We start from the raw sequence: 22,102 nt of genomic DNA, 5'->3' as shown, positions 1-22,102 counted from the left end.
CACTGTGCTGGCCGAGGATCAAACCTGTGTCCTGGTGCTGAAGAGATGCTGCCCATCACCCTGTGCCACAGTGGGAACTCTGCCACAGAAATCTTTTAAAACTAAGTCAGATCATGCCATGCTCTGCCAAGCACCCTCTGGTAGCTTCCCATCTTGGTCAGAAAAAATCCTGAGTTCTCCCACTTCCCCATCCACACTGGCTTCTGTGTAATTCAGCCACACCAATCAAGCTCCTGCCTCAGGGCCTTTGCCCCTGCTGCTCCTCTGCTGATGTGCTCTTCTCCCAGGTATTCCATGACTTAGTCTCAACAGCTTTGCTCACACGTCTGTTGCCTCCTCAGTGAAGTCTTCCTCATCACGTGAAATGGCTCGCTCCATCACTCTGTATCCCAATATCTTGTTGAACTTTTCTGGGAGTGCTTACCCTGACATATATTTGAGTTTTTTTAATTTGCTTACCATCTGTCTTCCCGCATAGGCTCCCAGCTCCGAGAGAACTTAATTTTGTTCCTTACTGCCTCAGCACCTAGGACAGCGACTGGCTCAGACGGAGTGCTCAATAAATCCTTTCTGAAAGACTGAATGAAATGAATATTCATCCCTTAGCCAGCAGAACTGTTGATAGATGCAGAGAAAACTTTGAAAGAATAAGTATTGAAACCCATCAAGTACTGTTTGCTGTACAGCTGAGTGAAGTACAGATACAGCTTCCCCTTCAATAATAAATCATACAAAGAGCTATTCTTTTGTGAGCCAATTATAGAAAGACATGTCAGAAAAGATGTGATCTCAACTGTAAATAACTTTACTAGATGTAATGTTCTGATGGAACAATTGTTTAAGGTAACATTTGATGGAGCGGCTGCTTTGGAATATCAAGAGGATGCTAGGATGAGGATACAGGGATAGCATCACTCATGAAATTTATTCACCATGTAGTGATTCATAGTTAGACTATCGCTGCAAAGCAGTCAAAGCCACGAATTGCACAATGAACTAGATGATATCACAGATGTCATCGATCTGATTTGAACAAGCGAGAGTTGTAACAAATCCCAGGATCTTTGCTGTACTTTGTACCAAGATGGAGAATGACCATGAAAATCTCTTGTGTCACAGAGATTTTGCAGTTGTCTCTTTCTCTAAAAAACAGTGTTCTAAATTTGCTAACCTTTTCCTGTGGTTACAAGTGGTTGTTAACAGTGGGCTATCTAGGAGCCATTTTTTAAAAGATAAAAAATATTTTTGTCTTTGTGGAAATGATGGTGTTTTAACAATAAGCAAAAGAGTTTTTTTGTTTTTTTGGGGGGGGACATCTCATTCAATGAAGAAAACATTTTGCATGCAAATTTTAGTAATAACCTTTGCATTATCTGGCGTCAGGAGTGAGTATTGAATATTGCTATTTAGAAATTGCAGTCAATAGGAGTTCCCACTGTGGTGCAGCGGGTTAAGAATGCAACTGTAACAGCTTGGGTTTCTGTAGAGGCACGGGTTCAATCCCTGGCCTGGAGCAGTGGGTTTAAGGGTCTGGCATTGCTGCAGCTGTGACATAACTTGCAACTGTGGCTCGGATTCATTCCCTGGCACAGAAACTTCCATATACCTTGGGAGCAGTCATAACATTAAAAAGAAAGAAAGAAAGACAGAGTCCCCATTGTGGCACAGTGGAAATGAATCCAAATAGTATTCATTAGGATGCATGTTCGATCCCTGGCCTCGCTCAGTGTTAAAGGATCTGACGTTGCTGTGAGCTGTGGTGTAGGTGGCAGAAGGGGCTCAGATCTGGCATTGCTGTGGCTTTGGTGTAGGCCCACAGCTGTAGCTCTGATTCGACCCCTAGCCTGGAAACTTCCATATGCTACAGGTGTGGCCCTACAAAGTGGGGGGAAAAAAAAGAAGAGAGAGAGGAAGAAAGAAGGAAAGGCATTGCAGCCAATAATGTATTTTTCCACTTGGATCTATAGATCATTCTGTGGAGACTGTTATCTCATTTTACTGGTGAGGAGACTCTGGTAAAACTCCAGTGTGTTGAAGTCTGAAGTAGTTAGGGCTACACAGATGGTGTGCCTGATTCGAATCCAGAATTCCAAGTCCAAGTCTAGGACCTCCCCCACCCCCAATGCTACAGGCAGTATTAAGGGTGCAGAATTGGAGGTCATAGCCTAGCTCAGACGGTTACCGAGTGACCCTAGAGTCAAGTTACTTAACTCAGTGCCTCAGTTTTCTCATCTGTGAAATGGGGCTGGACGTTATATTATGTACCTTACAGAATTGTTGAGAAGATTAAATGATGCTTTAAGTGCTCATGACAGTGCCTGACACAAGGGAACGCTCAATACATCTCGGAGCTGTTATTATCCTTATGTCTCCTATCTCCCCCAGTTCTGCTTCCTATTTAGATTACAGTCCTTTGGAGAGCCAAGAAGGGCACCTGATTTCTTCTCTCCTCCTTCTTTTCCCTCCTTTTCTTCTTCATCTCCACGACCAAGTGCCGTGTCTTGCTTAGAGGTGATGTTTATTAGTAATGACTTCAGTTCATCTGAACTTTTCAACCCATATATATTTATTGATCACCACTATAGGTGAAACCTGCCTACACTGTGTTGAAGTCTTTCATCGCCTGTATTATCTAATTTAATCCTTACTACAACCCTAAATTTTGAGGATTGTCATGCTCATTCTACCATCAGAGAAACTGAGGCTGAGCAAAAGTCAGTGGCAGAGATCACACTGCCAGATGGGGGTGGAAAAGGGTCTCACATAGGAGCTGACTTTGCCTTGTCCCCTACCCAGTGTGGAGGCAAATGTCTCTCTGGCATGATCACTTTTAGAGGTTGTCCTTTCTTAGGGTGATGCCAGCCCAATCTCAGGCCCATTTTTCAGAGACCTGAACACATTAAGACTCACTAAGGAAGCTGAGCAGACTATACTCTTGTTACTTCTTCTTCTTCTCCTTTTTTTTTTTTTTTTTGGTTTTTAGGGCCACACCTGTGACATGTGGAGGTTCCCAGGCTAGGGGTCTAATCAGAGCTGCTGGCCTACACCACAGCCATAGCAATGCAGGATCCTTAACCCACTGAGCTAGGCCAGGGATCAAACCCACAACCTCATGGTTCCTAGTCAGATTCATTTCCATTGCGCCACAATGGGAACCCCCCCATGTTACTTCTTGAAGAAATATTCTAATCAGCTTATTTGGTGCTATTCAGAGATCACATGCTATTTGGTAAGCATTCTGTCATCATTAAGGGGCAAACTAATGGATAATTAATTGAAGGGATTACACACTTAACTAATTTGATGATTTTTAAAATTTCGCTTAGACTGAAATGTACGGAATCACATGCATCACGATTAGAGTTGCGCTAATAAACAAAGCCCTCAGTTCTGTGCCTGCTGGTCAGCAGTGAAGTGGGACCACCTGCCTCTTCATTTGGAAGCATCCACTCCCATGGCTTCTGCTTGCCTGTGATGACAAGATCAATTTTTGTCTCAGAATGGGGCCAGAGACCATGCAGTCACTGCTTTTGATTTATTTCTTTTTCCAAAACAGAATTTCTTAGATACTGAAAAATCTCCATTTGGATGTCTTTTTTTTTTTTTTTTTTTTTTTGTCTTTTGTCTTTTTAGGGCCGCACCCTCGGCACATGGAAGTCGCCAGACTAGGGGTTGAATCGGAGCTGTAGCTGCCGGCCTGCACCACAGCCATAGGAACTTGGGATCCGAGCTGCATCTGCAACCTACACCACAGCCAGATCGTTAACCCACTGAGCAAGGACAGGGATCGAACCCGCATCCACTTGGATACTAGTTGGGTTCGTTACCATCGAGACACCACGGGAACTCTTGGATGTCTTTTGATACAGACTCACTCTTGGATCGAGTGAATAAATTAGTGTGAGGAAAGTGTTGGAACTTTGGGGGGCCTTCTAGTGGCTCCTGGATTCAGAAGGGGAGTTTATTGAGGATGGTACAGGCTCTAGAGACCCCTCCCTCACCAAGCTTCGGTTACCTATGGGGACCAGCCCTTCACACAGTCTCCTTTCTGACTCCACCAAGAAGGATTTGCTCTCCTGTTATCCCTGGAATGTGGGAGTGTCATTTGCCCTGTTTTCCAGCCCCTGCTTCTTCCGTGGGCTCCTTCAATATTCCCACAAATGTGACTGATTCTTCTGTCAATAACAACTATGTATCTCAACCAGCCACCCCCGAGAGCTGACATTCAATTTTTCTACTAACTTCCCGCCCAGACTTTTGCAACAGTTGGTCTGTATTTGTCACCCGAAGACCCCTTGCTCTTTCTGGCTGCTGCCTTCTGCTTCCTCAGAAGCCGAGAGCTCCCGGCCTGTCCTAAGAGCAGCGTGATCCAAAGCCTTGCTCGGCTCGGGCTGCTCCTCTGGCTCCAGCGTAGAGCTACCCTCTGCCCTATGTGGCCAAGATAAATCTCCCCAAACACACCATGCAGTTGGGAGAGGTCAGGCCTGACGATAATTTATGACACCCATGCAAATCCCCATCCCCTTCTCCACCAATGAGAGAAAGCTCAGAACGATCACCACGCCTCCGCCGCCACGCCCGCCCCCCCCGCCCCCCCCCCCCGCGCGTGCCTTGCCACCGCAAGCTCATCTCTGACTCCCAGACCAGGAGCTGCAGTTTCTGTGACTCTGGGGAAGGGCAGGGCTCCCGTGTTCTCCTGTGGCCCCTCCTGAGTGTTGGATTTTCCTGTGATTCATCACCAGACAAGGTGCAGGCAAGGAAAGCCAGGAAGACTTGGCTGCCTGCTTGCCCTTTCCTTTGTCTCTGCTCCACCTGTCTGTTTAGATTAGAAACCCACGAGGCATGTCTGCCTCCGCGCTCTGCGTAGCACCCACCAATTGTGGGTGCTCACGGAACGTGGATGATTGATGATGGTGTTAATCTGAGTAATAACTGGCACTTGGGGAAGAGTCTCAAGGAAGCTTTTCAGTACTGGGTTATGGATGCATGTGTCCTGCTGCAGAGGAAGGGACCCAGGTATTAAAATGCTCTTCCCTTAAAAGCAAGAGGAAGGAGTTCCCTGGTGGGCTCAGTGGGTTAAGGATCCAGCATTGTCACTGCTGTGGTTCGGGGCACTGCTATGGCTTGAGTTCCATCCCTGGTCTAGGAATTTTTGCATGCCGTGAGTGTGGCCACAAAGAGAAAACAAAACAAAAACCCCAAAGGCAAATCAATTCATCAAGCAAACAAACAAGTCCTCACCCAAGCTGTAGTATCAAATCGATTTAACAGCAGCATCAGTTAGGTATCAGCGGCTTGGGATTTTAAGTCAAAGGGAGCAAGGCAATTTTATATGAAGGAGACAAAACCATGATTATTGAGAACTTGCTAAGTGTCGGCTTTGTTACTTACGTTGTTGAATTTGGTGTAATCTCCTCATTTTAGAGATGAGGAAACTCAGCTTTTGAGAAGTGAGGTAAGTTGCCCAGGTCACATAGTGTTACGAACTGCATGTGTCCACCCAAAATTTGTATTTTGAAGCCCTAATGCATACTGTGATGGTATCTGGAGGTTCGGCTTTGGAAAGGTAATTAGGTTTGGATGAAATCTTTTTAAACATTAAAATATAATGTTTTTAAATTTTTTTTTTTTTTTTTTGTCTTTTTGCCTTTTCTTGAGCCGCTCCCGCAGCATATAGAGGTTCCCAGGCTAGGGGTCCAGTTGGCGCTATAGCCACCAGCCTATGACAGAGCCACAGCAACTCGGGATCTGAGCAGTGTCTGCAACCTACACCACAGCTCACAGCAACGCCAGATCCTTAACCCACTGAGCAAGGCCAGGGATCAAACCCGCAACCTCATGGTTCCTAGTCGGATTTGTTAACAACTGCACCACAATGGGAATTCCTAAAAACTTTTCTTATTATAGCTGGTTTACAGTGTTCTCTCAGCCAAGAGGGAGAGGGAGGGAGCAGGATAGATTGGGAGCTTGGGGTTAATAGATGCAGACTCTTGCCTTTCGAATGGATTAGCAATGAGATCTTGCTATATAGCACTGGGAACTATGTCTGGTCACTTATGATGGAGTGTGATAATGTGAGAAAAAAGAATGTGTACATGTATGTGTGACTGGATCACCATGGGTGAAATCTTAAAGGTGGAATTAGTGTCCTTATACAAGTGGGAGAGAGAGCAGAACACAACACTCACTCTCTCTCCCTTGCTCCCTCTCTCTCTCTCTCTTTTCTTCCCTTCCTTCCTCCCTCTTTCTCTCCCTTCCTCTCCCTCTCTCCTTCTCTCCCCCACCTCCCCCTGCCATGGGAAGATACTGTGAGAAGCTGGCCATCTGCAAATCCAAAAGCTGGCCTCATCAGGAAGCAAATCTGCCAGCACCTCGGTGTTGCCCTTCCCAGCCTCCAAAACTGTGAGAAAGAAATGTTCGTTGTTAAGCCATCCGGTCCATGGTATTTTGTTAGCGCAGGCAGAGCCGACTAAGACACATGGTAATGATTATTTCCGGGCCTCCAGATGTGCACACAGGTCTGCCGTTGCCAGTGCCCGTGACCTTGCTGTCTGCAGCCTCCTCTGTTCTTGTCAGTGCCCCGCCTTTGGACTCAGTACACGTTCTTTTCCATCTAACGTGGCAGGGCGGTCCATTGCCCAGGCACTTCCTCTCTGTCCCTCAGCCCTCCCCCTCCTAGGACAAGGTGGGGTCTTTGATCAGGAGAATATCACTCTTTTTTTTTTTTTTTTTTGTCTTTTTTTTTTGGTTGTTGTTGTTGTTGTTGCTATTTCTTGGGCCGCTCCCACGGCATATGGAGGTTCTCAGGCTAGGGGTCGAATCAGAGCTGTAGCCACCAGCCTACGCCAGAGCCACAGCAACTCGGGATCCGAGCCGTGTCTGCAACTTACACCACAGCTCACGGCAATGCCGGATCCTTAACCCACTGAGCAAAGGCAGGGACCGAACTCGCAACCTCATGGTTCCTAGTCGGATTCGTTAACCACTGCACCACGACGGGAACTCCCGAGAATATCACCCTTACGCTGTGAGAGCCATCGCTGTCACTCACAGATCTGGTGGCTGCCCCTGGCCCTGGAGTAGTGCCTCTGAGGAGAAAAGGGGATGGACTATGGCAGAGGCAAGGAAGAAGGGAGCTGGCAAAGAGAGGCACCCCTGGATGCCCATCGGAGGAGAGTTCCGCAGACCAGCTGGTGCTGTGATGGGGAGAGGAAGGGTTTGCACCCGCATCTGGACACTGGGCCTTTTCATGATCATTCAATAGCAAGATTTCCTTTCCAGGAGTGAACTTTACTGTAAGCTCCTCTTGATGTCATGGGTATGACTCTGGCGGTCAGACTAGAAAACCACCACCAAGATGCTTCAGTGGGTGGTATTGAATGGATGATATTCTTTCTCCAGTTGTGGCCTCAGAGCAGGGTTGTGCTAAGGATTTTTACCACCCTGGAAGGAACTAGGGGCCAGATGGCCAAAGTATGGAGGAGTTCCCTGGTGGTCTAGTGGTTAGGATTCCACACTTTTGCTGCTGCAGCCCAGGTTGAATCCCTGATCTGGGAACTGAGATCCCATGTCAAGCTGTTGCATGCCACAGCCCTCCCCCCCAAAAAAGTATGGAGAACGCCAGGGGTCTAAGAGCAGGCAGGATGATATAATGGGAATAATAATAAATATGAATAATATATAATAGTCATAAAATACATCAGGCTTACTAGCAAATTACTTCGTCCATGGGGAGCCTTGCAGGGCAGAGCTTGTGTCCCTTGGTGTGAGAGGTAGGTAGGTGAAAGTGTACACTTGAACTTGCTGAGATGGTCCAGAGCAGTGGGTTTAGGGACCCCAAGGGTGGGCTTATATCAAGGGTAGCAAGACCTGCATATTTGCCTACAATTCTGATTAAGTAAAACAACACATATAAAGTATATAGCACAGTGCTGGTGTTCCTTATGTGTTTGGCTAACATTAGCTTACGTTATGGAATGAATTGCATCCCCTCAAAATGATATGTCAAGGGAGTTCCCATTATGGCTCAGCAAGTTAAGGACCCAACATAGTCTCCATGAGGATACAGGTTCGATCCCTGGCCTTGCTCAGTGGGTTAAGGATCCATTGTTGCCCCAAGCTGCGGCATAGGTTGCAGACTTGGCTTGGATCTGGTTTGACTGTGGCTGTGGCATAGGCCGGCAGCTGTAGCTCTGATCCAGCCCCTATCCTGAGAACCTCCATACAATGCAGGTGCAGCCATAAAAAGGAAAAAAAAAAAGATCTGTTGAAGTCATAACCCCCAGGCAGGACCTCTGAATGTGACCTTGTATGGAAATAAGGTCATTGCAGATGTAATTAGTTAAGATGAGGTTATGCGACAGTAGGGTGGCCTTAGGAGAAGAGAGCAGATATAGACGCAGAGGGGAGGATGCCACTGTCACCCGAGGCAGAGGCTGAGGCGCTGCCATGCCTTTCAGGCAGGCCACGGACTGCTGACGACCTGTAGAAGCTCAGAGGATGGTGAGCAAGCTTTCTTTCTACAGGTTTCCCAGGGAGCCCCCTGGTCCTGCGGTTGCCTTGACTTTGGACTTCCAGCCTCCAGAACTGGGAGACAGTGCATTTCTATTGTTTTCAGCCATTTGGTTTGTGGTCCTTTGTTTGCGCAGCCCTGGGAAATGAATCCAGCTACTTCTCTTCCTGTTTAGTCTTCCCAGCTCAGCCTCAAAAGTGGATATGCAGGTGCTTCCACGAGGTGTGGGTATAAGGGAAAACTGAATTGTGTTTTCCGACAGCATGAGAGCTAATCACGTAGAGAAACCCTTAGAGCAACAGAACAGGACAGGTGTCAACGAGGATGTGGAAACATGGGAACCATTGTATCCTGTGGGTGGGAATGATGGCAAAGCTGCTATGGAAGATGGTTTGGAGATTCCTCAAAAAATTAAAAATAAAACTCACATGACCCAGCACTCCTACCTCTGTGCATATACCCCAAAGAATTAAAAGCGGGATCTCAAAGAGATATTTGCACACCCCAGTTCATTGCAGTGTTATTCACAATGGTCAAGACGTTGAAACCAGAGTTCCTGTTGTGGCTCATGAACCCAACTAGTATCCACGAGGATTCGGGTTCCATCCCTGGCCTCAATCAGTGGGTTAACGATCTGGCATTGCCGTGAGCGGTGGTGTAGGTGGCAGATGCGGCTCGGATCCTGAGTTGCTGTGGCTGTGGTGTAGGCTGGCAGCTGTAGCTCCAATTCGACCTCTAGGCTGGGAACTTCCATGTGCCACGGTTGCGGCCCTAAAAAGTGGGGGGATAAAAAAGAAAAGAAACGAAAAAAGAGGTTGAAGCCACCCCGATGTTCATCAGTGAATGAATGGATGAAGAGAATGTGGTCTCTGAGCACAAAGAAATATTATGCAGCTTAAAAAAGGGGATCCTGGAATCCCCTTGTGGTATAGCTGGTTAAGGGTCTGCTGTCTCACTGCAGCAGCCTAGGTCGCTGCTGAGGTGCAGGTTCAATCCCTGGTCCGGGACCTTCCACATGCCATAGGTGGGGCCAATTAAAAAAAAAAAAAAAAAAAAAGGGACATCCTGTCACATGCTCCAAAATGCAGGTATCTTGAAGACATTAGGCTAAATAAGCCAGTCACAAAGAGACAAATACTGCATGCTTCCCCTCAGAAGAGGTGTCTAAAGTGGTCAAAATCACAGAAACAGCAAAGTAGAAAGGTGGTTTCCTTTTTTTTTTTTTTTTTTTTTGTCTTTTTTTGCTATTTCTTGGGCCACTCCCACGGCATATGGAGGTTCCCAGGCTAGGGGTCGAATCGGAGCTGCAGCCACCGGCCTACGCCAGGGCCACAGCAACTCGGGATCCGAGCCGCATCTGCAACCTACACCACAGCTCACGGCAACGCCGGATCGTTAACCCACTGAGCAAGGGCAGGGACCGAACCCGCAACCCCATGGTTCCTAGTCGGATTCGTTAACCACTGAGCCACGACAGGAACTCCGAAAGGTGGTTTCTGAGGACCATCATAGTGTTTCAGTTTGGTCAGATGAAAAATTGCTTTTTTTTTTTTTTTTTTTTTTTTGGTGAAGGAGAGAAAAATAGCTTTATTGCTTTGGCAGGCAAAGGAGACCAGAGCAGACTGTGCCCTCCTTTGGGAGAGAATAGGAAGTGGTTTTCTAGTTTGCGAGAGGAAATAGGGCCACAGTTAAGGATCAAGGTAGATGCAAACTTGGGTTCTTCTTCACAGTCGGTGTTTAGCGGCCCTGGAACGGGTTCTGATAAGTCCTGGAAGGAAGAATGCCTCTTAACCTCCTTCAGTTGTTGGGAGTTTTAGTTCCAGTGTCTGCACTCACCGAGGTTCAGGTTTTTCATGCCTCCGCGCAGAAGGGATCCAGCGAGAGACAAAGTGACAGGCGAGAAATAAATTTATTAAGATAGGATGCTTGTGAGAGATGCTAGCGGGCAGCCAAGGAGCCTCTGCCAGATGAAAGATTTCTAGAGCTCCATTGCACATTCTTGGCATTCCTGCACTGTATTAATGTTACATGTTCTATCAATTAAGAAATAAGATAAAAATTAAAAAAGAAACCCTTGGAGAAGCTTCCATGTAAAAGGAGAAATGTGTTGATAATGTGATTAATGACCTTTTTGGTTTTTCCATGTGTGTATCTTTGATTTTTTCCATGTATCGGATTTTCTTAAAGCGAGGCTTGCTTGTAACTTGGGTGTGGGAGCTTCCGCTGGGTTGTTAACAGGGACCTTGGCCCACCACTCCCTTCCCCCGTGTGTGGTCTAATAACGTGGAGCTGAAGATCTCCGCCTGATAGGAGACTTAAGATACACGGAGGGTTCCCACTGATTGTCTCTAGAGGCCAAGGATTTGACAGAATTGAAGCCGGGGGACTAGGCTGCCCCTTTCACGAAGCCCGGGTGTCAGCAGTTTCCGCATGTGGTCTCGCAAAAGTATACATTTGGTCTTACTTCCCAGTTCCTGGCACAGAGCGCCCCAAAAAGTCTTGGGATTTCCTGAGTGATAGATGCATTTTCTATTATTCAATCACTAAAGGCCAATGCATTAATCAATCATGACCGTATAATGGAACTTCCATAATACCCTCTAAACCACAGGGTTTGGAGAGCTCCAGGGTCCATGATGAACACCTGGAGATGCCAGGAGAGTGGCATGGCCTGAGGGGTGTGGGAGCCCCACGTTCCTGTCCCCCACACCTTGCCTTAAGCATCCTTTCCATCTGGATGTTCCTGAGCTGTGTCTTTTACATTAAACAAAACCAAAAACTGTATTTGTAAGTCAAGTGTTTTCCTAAGTTCTTTGAGCTGTTCTAGCAAATTATCAAAACCGAGGAGTGGCTTGTGGGGACCTCCTGATTTTATAGCTGGTTAGTTAAAAGTACTGGTGGCCCAAGATTTGCAATGGGCATCTGAAGTGGGGGCAGTTTGGGGGGACAGGACCCTTTAACTTATGGGACCTGGGACCAACTCGAGTCAGAATTGAATTGATTCGTAGGACGTGTCATTGGTGTCAGAGATGGAAGGATTGGCTGGTGTCAAAAAAAAAAAAAAATCCTAGATTACATTTTTTTCTCTTAGTCTGGAAAGAGTTCATTGGGGGTTCTTCCTTCCTGAGTCATCCGAGTAGAAGATGCCACCTCTGGACACAGGCTCGGGGATCAGCCAGGCTGGCTGTGGGCACGTGATTATCAGCCAGGATGACTAAACAGGGGGCCAGTGTTTGGGCTATTGTGTGTCACACTGACCCTGACCAGCCACGTGGACACAGCCAGGGTGATCTCCCCCAGACCATCAGATACCTCATTCCCATCTCTGATGCTCAGAGAGAGACCATGAGCCTCGAAAAACCCTATATTGTTTTGTGATGTCACCTCTGGAATGTTCTGAGTGTTTTGGTGACCAACTTCTGCATAGGACCTATACCTGGCACCTCACACTGGTATGGCTTTTTACTTGAGATAGAAATAAGAATCTTAGGAGTTTCCATCGTGGCGCAGTGGAAACGAATCCTGACTAGGAACCATGAGGTTGTGGGTTCGATCCCTGGCCTTGCTCAGTGGGTTAAGGATCTGGGGTTGCCGTGAACTGTGGTGTAGATCGCAGATGCAGCTTGGATCTGGTGTTGCTGTGGCTGTGGTGTAGGCTGGTGGCTACAGCTCCAATTGGACCCCTAGTCTGGGAATCTCCATATGCTGTGGGTGCGGCCCTTAAAAAAAAAAAAAGAATCTTAGAAAAGGTGGTAGGTTTAGGCACCTCCACTCCAAAAACTTTCAGAAGGCTTTGCCATCAACTGTAAAATATCTTATCAGATATCACTTTCACATCCTTTCAGACTCAGATTTTCATAAAGTACATTATTAGCAAGAAGGGATAAGTGAGCAGTAGAAAGTCTTGTTTTCTGGGTGAGCATCTGAGGCCCAGAGAAGGGGCCGGGAAGCAGAAATCCATTTATTTTCTCTTTTCCGCAGCACTCGAGGCCAAATTTTACAAGAAAAAGAGATACCAGATGTGAAAGCCTAGAAATTCCAATCAATGTGGTTCTGCCTCAGGTAGGGATAATCACAGAAGGATGCAACCCTTCAGTTAGCCAGAATAACCCTCCCCTTTCAAAACTCTAGCCTGAGGACATGGAGCAGGCAGAGCCAGCAAGGCCTCCGATTCTAGTTGTAGGGCAGCTGCCAAGCCAGCAGTGTGGCTGGGGGAGGGCACTTAAGCCATTCTGAGTCTTGAATGGGGGGTGGGGAGGGAGCTTGTTAGGTGATCTGATAAGATCTTCCGGCCCTACCCCTTGAAATCTCTGTGACACTCTGAAATAAGCCAGTCTCTCCAAAATTAGATCTTTTGGCGTTGGCTGTTCTGCAACTTCTCTGGATTTCTGGCAGGTCCTGGGAGGTGGCTGGCAGACAATGAGATCTGAGACTTGGAATCAAAAACGCAAGACCTGGAGTTCCCATTGCGGCCCAGCACTAACAAACCCAAGTAGTATCCATGAGGACACGGGTTCGATCCCTGGCCTCATCCAGCGGGTTAAAGATCCGTTGTTGCTGTGAGCACTGGTGTGGGTCGCAGAGGAGGCTCGGATCTTATGTTGCTGTGGCTGTGGTGTAGGCCAGCGGCTACAGCTCCAATTCAACCCCTAGCCTGGGAACCTCCATATGCCGCCGGTGTGGCCATACAAAGAAAAACAAACAAACAAAAAACAAAACCAAAAAACATATGACTTGAACCCATGAGGAGACAACCTAGGACTCAGCCCAAGGGGTGCAGGGTCATCTGGGGGTGTCAGGAGAATTAAGACCTGCTTTTTGCCCAAGACAAGAGTATGGGGGGGCGGGGCTTGCAGGATTCCGAATGGAAGCCCGTGAATGGATGACGGGCTGGAGATTCTCAGCTCTCCGCCTGCTAAGCAGCCGTTTCCCTGGAGGGGTTCTCCTGATTGGATTGTTTCCATGGCTATGTCACAAAGGGGGGGCAGCCTTGCTTCTTCAGAGTCACCTAAGGCCCTGCTGGAAGATCATGGCTGTGCAGCCGGAGGGGCTGAAATGTAGGGCGGAGGAATCCAGCGTAGAGGTAGCCACCCAGAGAGCTCTGTCCAGGGCTGTGTAGGAACAGGACTGACTGCCCCTGGGCATCCTGGCCTTTCGGAGGACGTGAGGCACTGCTGCTGCGCACAAGTCCTGTGTCAGGTTCCGGACCCTCAGCAGGATGCTCCAGGCCGGCAGTCCTGGGTGGGGGAAGGGTGCGTCTCTAAGTTTAGATGAGATGTGGGCGCGTTCAGGTCCGGTTTGTTCAGGGTGGTGTGGCTGTAGTCTGTAAGTTTAGATGATCTGAACTGGGCCACCTCTAGGACTGTGAGGGACCAGTGTGCTGACTCGATCTCCCCAGAGGAGATTGTGCATGGCTGGCGGCGGGGCAAGGACCGATCTGCTTAACACGGCGGGGGTTGGGGGGGGAGAGAGGGAGATGCCCTGAGCACTGATGTGTGATGTGATCACGTGGTGGGCATGGGGCCAAGCAGCGTGAGGGAGACTGTGTAGGAATTGAAACCCAGAAGCCCCACTAGTAAGGCAGGGCTGGAGCTGGAGGCTTGAAACCAGGTCAGTGCCTCTTCCTCTGCTGTGCCCCCGGCTGGGCACAGGCCAGCTGCGTCTTCCCTGGCTTTTAGGACATGGTACCTCCCCTCCCCCCCATCTTTACTGCCTACCCCCGAGCTCCCTGCAGGTCTCTGCCACATTCTGCTTCCTTCTGAGACCAAGTCCATTCGTCGCAGCAGGGAACAGCCACAAGCAGCCCTGAGCCCTGCATTGCCAGAAAGCGCCTCTGGCCTCCTGGCTCCCAAACAAGCCGCCAGGCACGCATCTCAGTTACATTGCAGATGCCTATGGCTCACTGTTTGTTATCACCCTGTGGTCTTTTCAGGTCTTATTGATTTTCAGTTTTTCTTCCTCACATTAGGGACTTGTACTTTCTGAGCTCTTTCCCTCCAGCGCGTTAACCATCAGTGCCCAAGCTCTCTGCCCTCCTGGGTCCTTTTGTACATAACAATTCAGTTCGGGCGGAGGGGGGGGGTCGCAGTTCCCCAGTGAGCGCTCTCTGGGAACTTCCTAAAGGCACTGTTTACTGCCAGACCATTGATGCAGGACCTACACCAGGTCAGGATGCATTCTGACAGCGACCCCCTTCCACTCCTGCCGCCCCCCATCCCTCTCTGTTCCCTTGTCCCAGTCCCCTGGGTTTGGGTTTGTTCTTCAGAAGCTATGGACTCTGCCGACCATGCCTGCACCTCTGCCAGTTTGAATAAGCTTTAGGAAGAAGATGTCAGAAGATTCCGTGTTCAACAATTAGCAAAAATGAGCACAGAGGATGGCAGATGACATCTTTATCCTCTTTGCTGTTAATGTTATGATTCTATCAAGATCAATCACATTGACCTGTGAATTATCCTCTTATCTGCTGGCATTTATGAAAACCAACATTGACTTTCTCATGGCACTCGGGAGCAGAGTTAATTTAAAAATATGATAATGAGGCTCAGGCTTATCACCTGGTCTGAAAATTAGTGGCGTGGCTGGTCTTTCCTTCCAGCATCCTGGGGCCTCTCAGCTTCACACGCCTGAAAGGGAACCTCCGGTGGCTGAATGTTCTGTGATTGTAACCCTCAGTGACGCTGCCAAAGCAGGGCTTTAATGGACTTGGTCGGAGTTCCCAGTGTGGTGCAGGGGAAACAAATCTGACTAGGAACCATGAGGTTGTGGGTTCGATCCCTGGCCTTGCTCAGTGGGTTAAGGATCTGGTGCTGCCGTGAGCTGTGGTGTATGTTGTAGATGGCGTTGCTGTAGCTGTGGTGTAGGCCGGCAGCTACAGCTCTGGTTAGACCCCTAGCCTGGGAACCTCCATATGCCACAGGTGCAGGCCTAAGAAGACAAAACAAAAAAAACAAAACACGAGATGCTGGGGAGAAGGACAGGCCTGATGCTAAGGACAGATCCCCAACCACAGGGGGGATTTAGGCATCTGTGCGGGAGATGTTGGTGCCCAGAGCCCTTCCTGGGCCCTCAGCATGAATGCATCCTACTTATGTCACAGCTGGGAGCACATTGCTCTGAGGCCAACCTGTTTGGTTGCCTGGCTAATAAAGCCTTTGGAAAGAACCCCACAGCTATGAGTCTTCCCCTCCTGCATCCTGCATCCTTCTTTGCATCCCCTTCTTCCACGGGGAATCCCACCTTTTCCTCTCCCACCTCCTGGGTCTGCATCCACATGCCAGGGCACTGCCCACAGATCAGGGAGGAGACCAATCCTTTTCTTCATGGGAAACCTGGCCAGGCTGCTCTGGGCGCTGGGATCACTCTGGAACTTTCCGGGTGTTCCAGGAGCTTTTTATGGGCACGAACCCCTTGTTGTGAAATGTGTGGTCCTAATTCCCAGGACTGGGAACGTCAAAAAAACCTAAGGCATGGGTCACTGTCCCTAGAGAATTATATTTTATTCATCCGGGGAGAAGATGGGATGGGACATAGGAGAACCACTGCAAAGTAATGATAGCAACACACATGCATAATAAAATATCTGGACATTGCGAAGCGCTAGAATGAGCATGCAGTTTGGAGTCAGATATCCTGGTTTTAAACCCTTGCTGGCTGTGTGATCTCAGGTAGAAACACAGTAGCTCCTTTCAGTAAGATATTGCCTATAAATATGGAAATCAATTAGCACACCATCACATAGTAGTCATTCAGTAAGTGTTATTCCCTTTTCCTTGTTCCATACAGTATAAGGAAATGATAAGCAACTTCTGAATCCACACTATTCTTGCTTGTTTGTATCTCTCTATAAAAAAGATGCCATTCTCCTTTTATTTTTTAACTCTACAACAAACTCTCTGAAATAAATAAGGCAGATGTTAGCAAAACTGCTTTGGATGGTTGCACAGGTTGTACACTGCAACAACAGGTGTGAATAGCTCTAGAGTTGGGCTTTGTACAGCCTGCACAAACATATGTGGTGGCTCTGGATCATGCTAGCATCCACATTTTCTAGTTACGGAAACTGAGGCAGAGACATTAAGTGATTTTATAAAGGCCATACACGCATACAGCACAGAACCAGGACTCTCTTCAGTTTTATGATGTCCAGGCCCTGTCCCTCATACTTTACTGCCAGCATTAATGCTGGCTGCACTTCAATCTCCCTCATTTTCATCAGGAAATAATTGGTGCTATGCTCTTATTTTCAAATTGACTAGGAATTCCCTGAGGGCAGGGTCCATGGACAGTCGCCAAATTAACGTTAGTTGATTCATTAACATAACCATGGAGGAAGCATGAATAGAGCATGAAAAGAAAAGAGACAATGGAAGGATCTCTGAATCAGTTGATATTAAGGGATCATTGTTAAATTTTAAAGGGATGAGAATGGCATTGTGGTTTTGTTTAAAAAAATACACGTTGATGTATTTCTGGAGAAGCCAACATGATATTTTGCTTTAAAAGAACCCAGTGGCAGGGCAGTGGTTCTGGAGTTGCATAAAGATAGATATGAACCAAATGTGGTCATTGATGAAGTTGGGTGATGGTTACGTGGAAATTAGACTACCCTCTCTTTTTTTGTGTATATTTGAAATTTTCCATGTGTTTCCTATACATAAGTTCAGGGAGCCAGAATTGGATTTGTGACTTGGTGAGTGAACTGGTGCTGGTTATTTAACGTCTCTGAGTTTCAATTTCTCCACCTGTAAAGTGGGCATAACAATAACACCTCATTAAGCCAGTGTTGTAAAGAGTAAATGAATTCAGCAAGCAGAGCGCTGAGCTTAGGACCTAGCACAAAACTTCATCCCTCACCTTCTCATGGTGGGAATACACATTGCTGACTAAAACTACATTTCCTTTTTCTTCTTTCTCTCTTTCTTTCTCTTTTTTTTTTTCCTGCTTTTTAGGGCTGCACCTGTGGCATATGGAGGTTCCTAGCCTAGGGGTCCAATTGAAGCTACAGGTGCCAACCTACGCCACAGTCACAGCTACAGCCACAGCAACGCAGGATCTGAGCCACATTTGCAACCTACACCACAGCTCATTGCAACGCTGGATCATTAACCCACTGAGCAAGGCCAGAGACCAAACCCGAAACCTCATGATTCCTAGTCGGATTCGTTTCCCCTGTGCCACAATGGGAACTCCTAAAACTACATTTCCACAGTAAATCTTGGAGGGCACGATGTCTCTGCAGAGATGGAGCCCTGCCTTGCTTCATCCTTTGAGGATGAAGAGTACCTCTCACAATTCATTCCTTATTGACCTGACTTATCATCCCAGTCTGGGATCAAGGCACCTTAAATTTACAAGGAAATGGTGTGGGATCTTCCCAGTGAGTTTCAATCTGATCACAAGCTCAGCCACCAGTGCCATTGTGTGCTTTCCCAATTGAGAAAGATGAAAACCCTGGAGGCTGGATGTACTTAAAGTAAATAAGGTTCTGTTGGCAGAATCTCCCTGCCCCCTCGCTCTCTGGAAGATTAAGCACCTCCTTACAAAGTTAATGACATGTGCTTATTGCAGAGTTAATGGCATAGAACTGCGCCTTCTATTTATCTAGCTCTTTGGGTCTTAAAGAATTCTAACCACCTTTATACGCCGCGCAAATTATATATTTACATATATGCATAATATATGCGTGGACAACCTGACTTATCTTCTATCTTCTCTAGCTGTCAAATTGTGAAACTAACCTCAGAAAGGAGGAATTACTCTTTGGAGAGCACTGCAGGGTACTCGGATGAAATGCTTTTGGTGTGTTTAGAAGCAGCTCTCACGATCTTATTTTTATTTAAATTCATTGCTGCAGTTGTTGTCTCTTCTCCAGAATGCTTTCCACCTGTCCAACGCTTTTTGAATTCATCTCAGAATTCCTCCATTAGGGAAACCTCCTTTTCTCAATAACAATACCTTCCACTTCTATGGCACCTGGCAGTTTTCAAAACATTTTTGCATTCGTTCTCTCATTCAGCCCTCACAACGGTGGTGTGAACCAAGCAGGGCACGAGTCATTACTTCCATTGTACAGGTACGGTTTGCTGACATTTGATGTTGGAAAGCGCCCTTCGGATAAAAGCAAGACTCTCTTTTGTACTCGTGAAAAGCTGGCTCTCAGAGAGGGCGAGGGAGCACCCTAGTTCCACACCAGCGACAGAACCAGGATGAGACTCTGTGTGACCCCAGTCTTGACCCCTTAGCCTTTAGCCGTGGTGTAACCCTCACCTGGTCAAGCTTCGCTGTACCTGGCTCAGAGCGCTTGGCACCCCTGGAAGCCAGGATCATCTGAAGGAGCTGGTTAGAAATGCAGATGGAAGAGGGAGTGACTTCCAAGTAGAGGCTCAGGAACCTGCATTTAAAGCTCCCTCAGGTTTCTTGGGCTAGAACATGATGGAAGATAGTATGGGAAAAAACGAATATGTACGTGTAGTGGGGGGCTCAGTCGTTTCTCTGTACAGTGGAAATTGAAGGAACGTTGTACATCAATTCTACTTTGATACAAAATTTTAAAAGTAATTAAAAAAACTCACTCAGATGGTTCTTCTGTACTGAGAAGTGTGAGAGCTCCTGGCTTGTTGGATCTAAGTTCTGTGGCTTGGATCCTCTTTTTTCGTGGTGGTCTTAAGGCGCATGGCTGCCGTCATGAAATCCTCTTTATGAATCCCTTGAAATCTTCATCACCACACGTGGAACTCTCATTGCTCAGTGATGGTGCCCTTTCTTTCCAAAATGATCAGCTGGACTCTGTTCTGAGCTAGCACCACATTGTTCTGGGCTAAAGGGGCTGCTATCAGGACAGACTCAGGGGTGGCTAAGAATGACGGATGAGCCTGATGGGGGCCAGGGAGAAGATGCGACTTCCCCAAAGCACTGTCATTTTGGACAATACGATTGGCTCTTAGGTGATGCCAATTGTGCGTGCACATCTACAGCTGGGGTAGCTGATCAGTGTTTATTCTTCCTGTAGGGTAACAGAAGTGTGCCAGAGCCCACGCTTAGTGCTTTCATACAGGACCTCTTTGCATCCTAAAATATCACTATGAGGCAAAGCAGTAGGTGCAATTATCCCAAATGGAAGACAGTAGAAACTAAAGCTCACAGGAATTTGTCCCTGTTCTTGTAACTGATCAAAGAGTGGAGCCAGGACTCAGAGTAGTTGGTTGATGCCAACATCAACGCTTTTAACCTCCATGATACATTGTGGATTCTCATTATTTGTGGATTCCATGTGTGTGAATTTGCCCATTTTTTTCTCACTGAAATTAGTTTGCAACTCCAAAATCAATACACGTGGCATGTTTGTGGTGATTCGTGGACATGTAGAGAATAATGAACAATTTAAGTTCCCTGATGTACCTGTTTCCAGTTGAGGCGCCTTCTTGTTTCAGCTCTCAGAATGCAAAATAGTGCTCTTTTCACAGTTTATTTAATGTTGTTGTTTTCACACTTTTACGCTTTTTGTCAGTGACTTCATTGTCCACAGTGGCGCTCAAGCATAGCGCTGATGTGCTGTCTCGGGGTCCTAAGCTCCAGAAGATATTGATGTGCCTTACAGAGACAGGAATACGGTACAGTGCTATTGGCTGCAAGTTTGATGTTAACAAATAAAAAAATACATTTTCAGGAAGGTGTCTTTCAACAGAAAGCAAAGTTTTATATTGATTGGTTGAGGACAATGTGACCAGAGGCTGGCGGGAACCTGTGTTTCTTCTCCTGGCAATGGTTCAGTATGCGCACATTCTATGAGTTCGTGGAACTGTATAGAACAGAACTGTCGCGACTAGTGAGGGTCGATGTATTTCCTCGGGAGGAACCCCAGAGGCCAAGTGCAGAAGCACCCACTGCGCTAGTCGAGACTCCCGGATTGGGTTTCTTGCAGGGTCTCCAGCCCCGGGTTCCCCCACGCCTTCTCTAACTCTGGGCTTCCCTGTTCTCTCCCGCAGAGGGGCACAGCCGAGCCCTTCTTGAGGCTCCACAACTTGTACCCCGCCCCGCGCTGTGCCAGGCAGGCCGCCCTGCCCAGGCTGAGCCGCCGGGTGGTCAGCCAGCACTCCTACCCGCTGAACCGCTTCTCCTCCGTGCCCCTGGACCCCATGGAGCGCCCCACCTCCCAGGCGGACCTGGAGCTGGATTACAACCCTCCCCGGGTGCAGCTCAGCGACGAGATGTTCGTCTTCCAGGTCGGGCGCTGGGTGAGCGAGAACTGCCGCCTGCAGTCCCCCTACTTCTCCCCGTCCTCGTCCTTCCACCACAAGCTGCATCACAAGAGGCTGGCCAAAGAGTGCCTGCTGCAGGAGGAGAACAAGTCGCTGCGGGAGGAGAACAAGGCGCTGCGCGAGGAGAACCGCACCCTCCGCAAGGAGAACAAGATCCTGCAGGTCTTCTGGGAGGAGCACCAGGCGGCGCTGGGCCGCGACGACAGCAGAGCATCCTCGCCGCTGCTGCACAAGGACACCGCCTCGGCCATGGATGCGGTGAAGAAGGACGCGGCCCTGCAGGTGCACCGCGGCCGGGAGAACAGCACCCTGCAGCTCCTCCGGGAGGAGAACCGGGCCCTGCAGCAGCTGCTGGAGCAGAGAAAGGCCTACTGGGTCCAGCCGGACGAGAAGGTGGCCTCGGCCGAGGAGATCAAGCCGGTGTCCTCACCCCACGAGGAGCCCCACGGGCTGCTGCCGGACCAGGGTGCCGGCCTCTCCTCCCCGTTCGAGGAGCCCAAGGGCCCCCCGGGGCCGCAGGAGGACGCCAAGACCTACCGTGCCCTGCGCGAGATGGTCAGCAACCTGTCCGGGGCGCCTGGGGTGGAGGAGGCGGGCAAGGCGGGCCCGAGCCTGCCCGACGGCAGCCAGTCGCTGGAGCTGCTGCGGGAGATGAACCAGGCCCTGCAGGCCCTGCGGGAGGAGAACCAGAGCCTGCAGGTCCTCCGCGAGGAGAACCGGCTCCTGCAGGAGGAGAACCGAGCCCTGCACGCGCTGCGCGAGGAGCACCGGATCTTCCAGGAGGAGAACAAGGCGCTGTGGGAGAACAACAAGCTGAAGCTGCAGCAGAAGCTCGTCATTGACACGGTGACGGAGGTCACGGCCCGGATGGAGATGCTCATTGAGGAGCTGTACGCCTTCATGCCGGCCAAGAACAAGGACCCCAAGAAGCCCAGCAGGGTCTGAGCCCCCCCCGCCCCCCCCGCCCCCCAGGCGCACAGAGGCACCCAGCTGGGGGGGCAAACGACATCGCCTGCCTTCCTGTCACCGCCCGCCGGCGCCCACCCGCTGGTCCCTGTGCCAGGGCGATCTGTTCAACTCAGAGAAGTAATAAAGGCGTGAGGAGGCTGGGGCCGCTAACTCCTGCGTGCTGCTCTGCCTTTCTCTCTCTCTCTCTCTCTCTCTCTCTCTCTCTCCCCCCCCCCCCCCCCCCGGCTCTCTCTCTTTAGCATCTGTAGGCTCACAGAAAACTGGAGCAGAAGGTACAGAGGAGTTCCAGATGTGTCACAGTGGGTTAGGCATTTGCTGGGGCGGCTACTGCCAAGGCCAGGTTGGATCCCCTGCTTCGGTA

The 22,102-nt window shown here is 48.7% G+C and overlaps 1 protein-coding gene across 2 annotated transcripts in view; it reads left to right on the top strand.

Moving 5' to 3' along the window:
• Positions 1 to 21,891, top strand: part of SPERT (spermatid associated) — a 107,499-nt gene extending 85,608 nt beyond the window's left edge. Inside the window, exons 1-2 of one of the 2 annotated variants that reach the window (XM_013980539.2) lie at positions 13,508 to 13,595; positions 20,500 to 21,891. In XM_013980539.2, the coding sequence (XP_013835993.2) occupies positions 13,542 to 13,595; positions 20,500 to 21,717 (1,272 nt within the window). In that variant the 5' untranslated portion in view covers positions 13,508 to 13,541 and the 3' untranslated portion in view covers positions 21,718 to 21,891. Of the gene's footprint in view, positions 1 to 13,507; positions 13,596 to 20,499 lie in introns of those variants that run through there. The other variant, XM_021065604.1, reaches the window with a different exon arrangement.

This window comes from Sus scrofa, chromosome 11, assembly GCF_000003025.6.
Source record: "Sus scrofa isolate TJ Tabasco breed Duroc chromosome 11, Sscrofa11.1, whole genome shotgun sequence".
Lineage (NCBI taxonomy): Eukaryota > Metazoa > Chordata > Mammalia > Artiodactyla > Suidae > Sus > Sus scrofa.
Note: the sequence above shows the minus strand (reverse complement) of the source record. Positions and strands in the feature narration are given on the sequence as shown.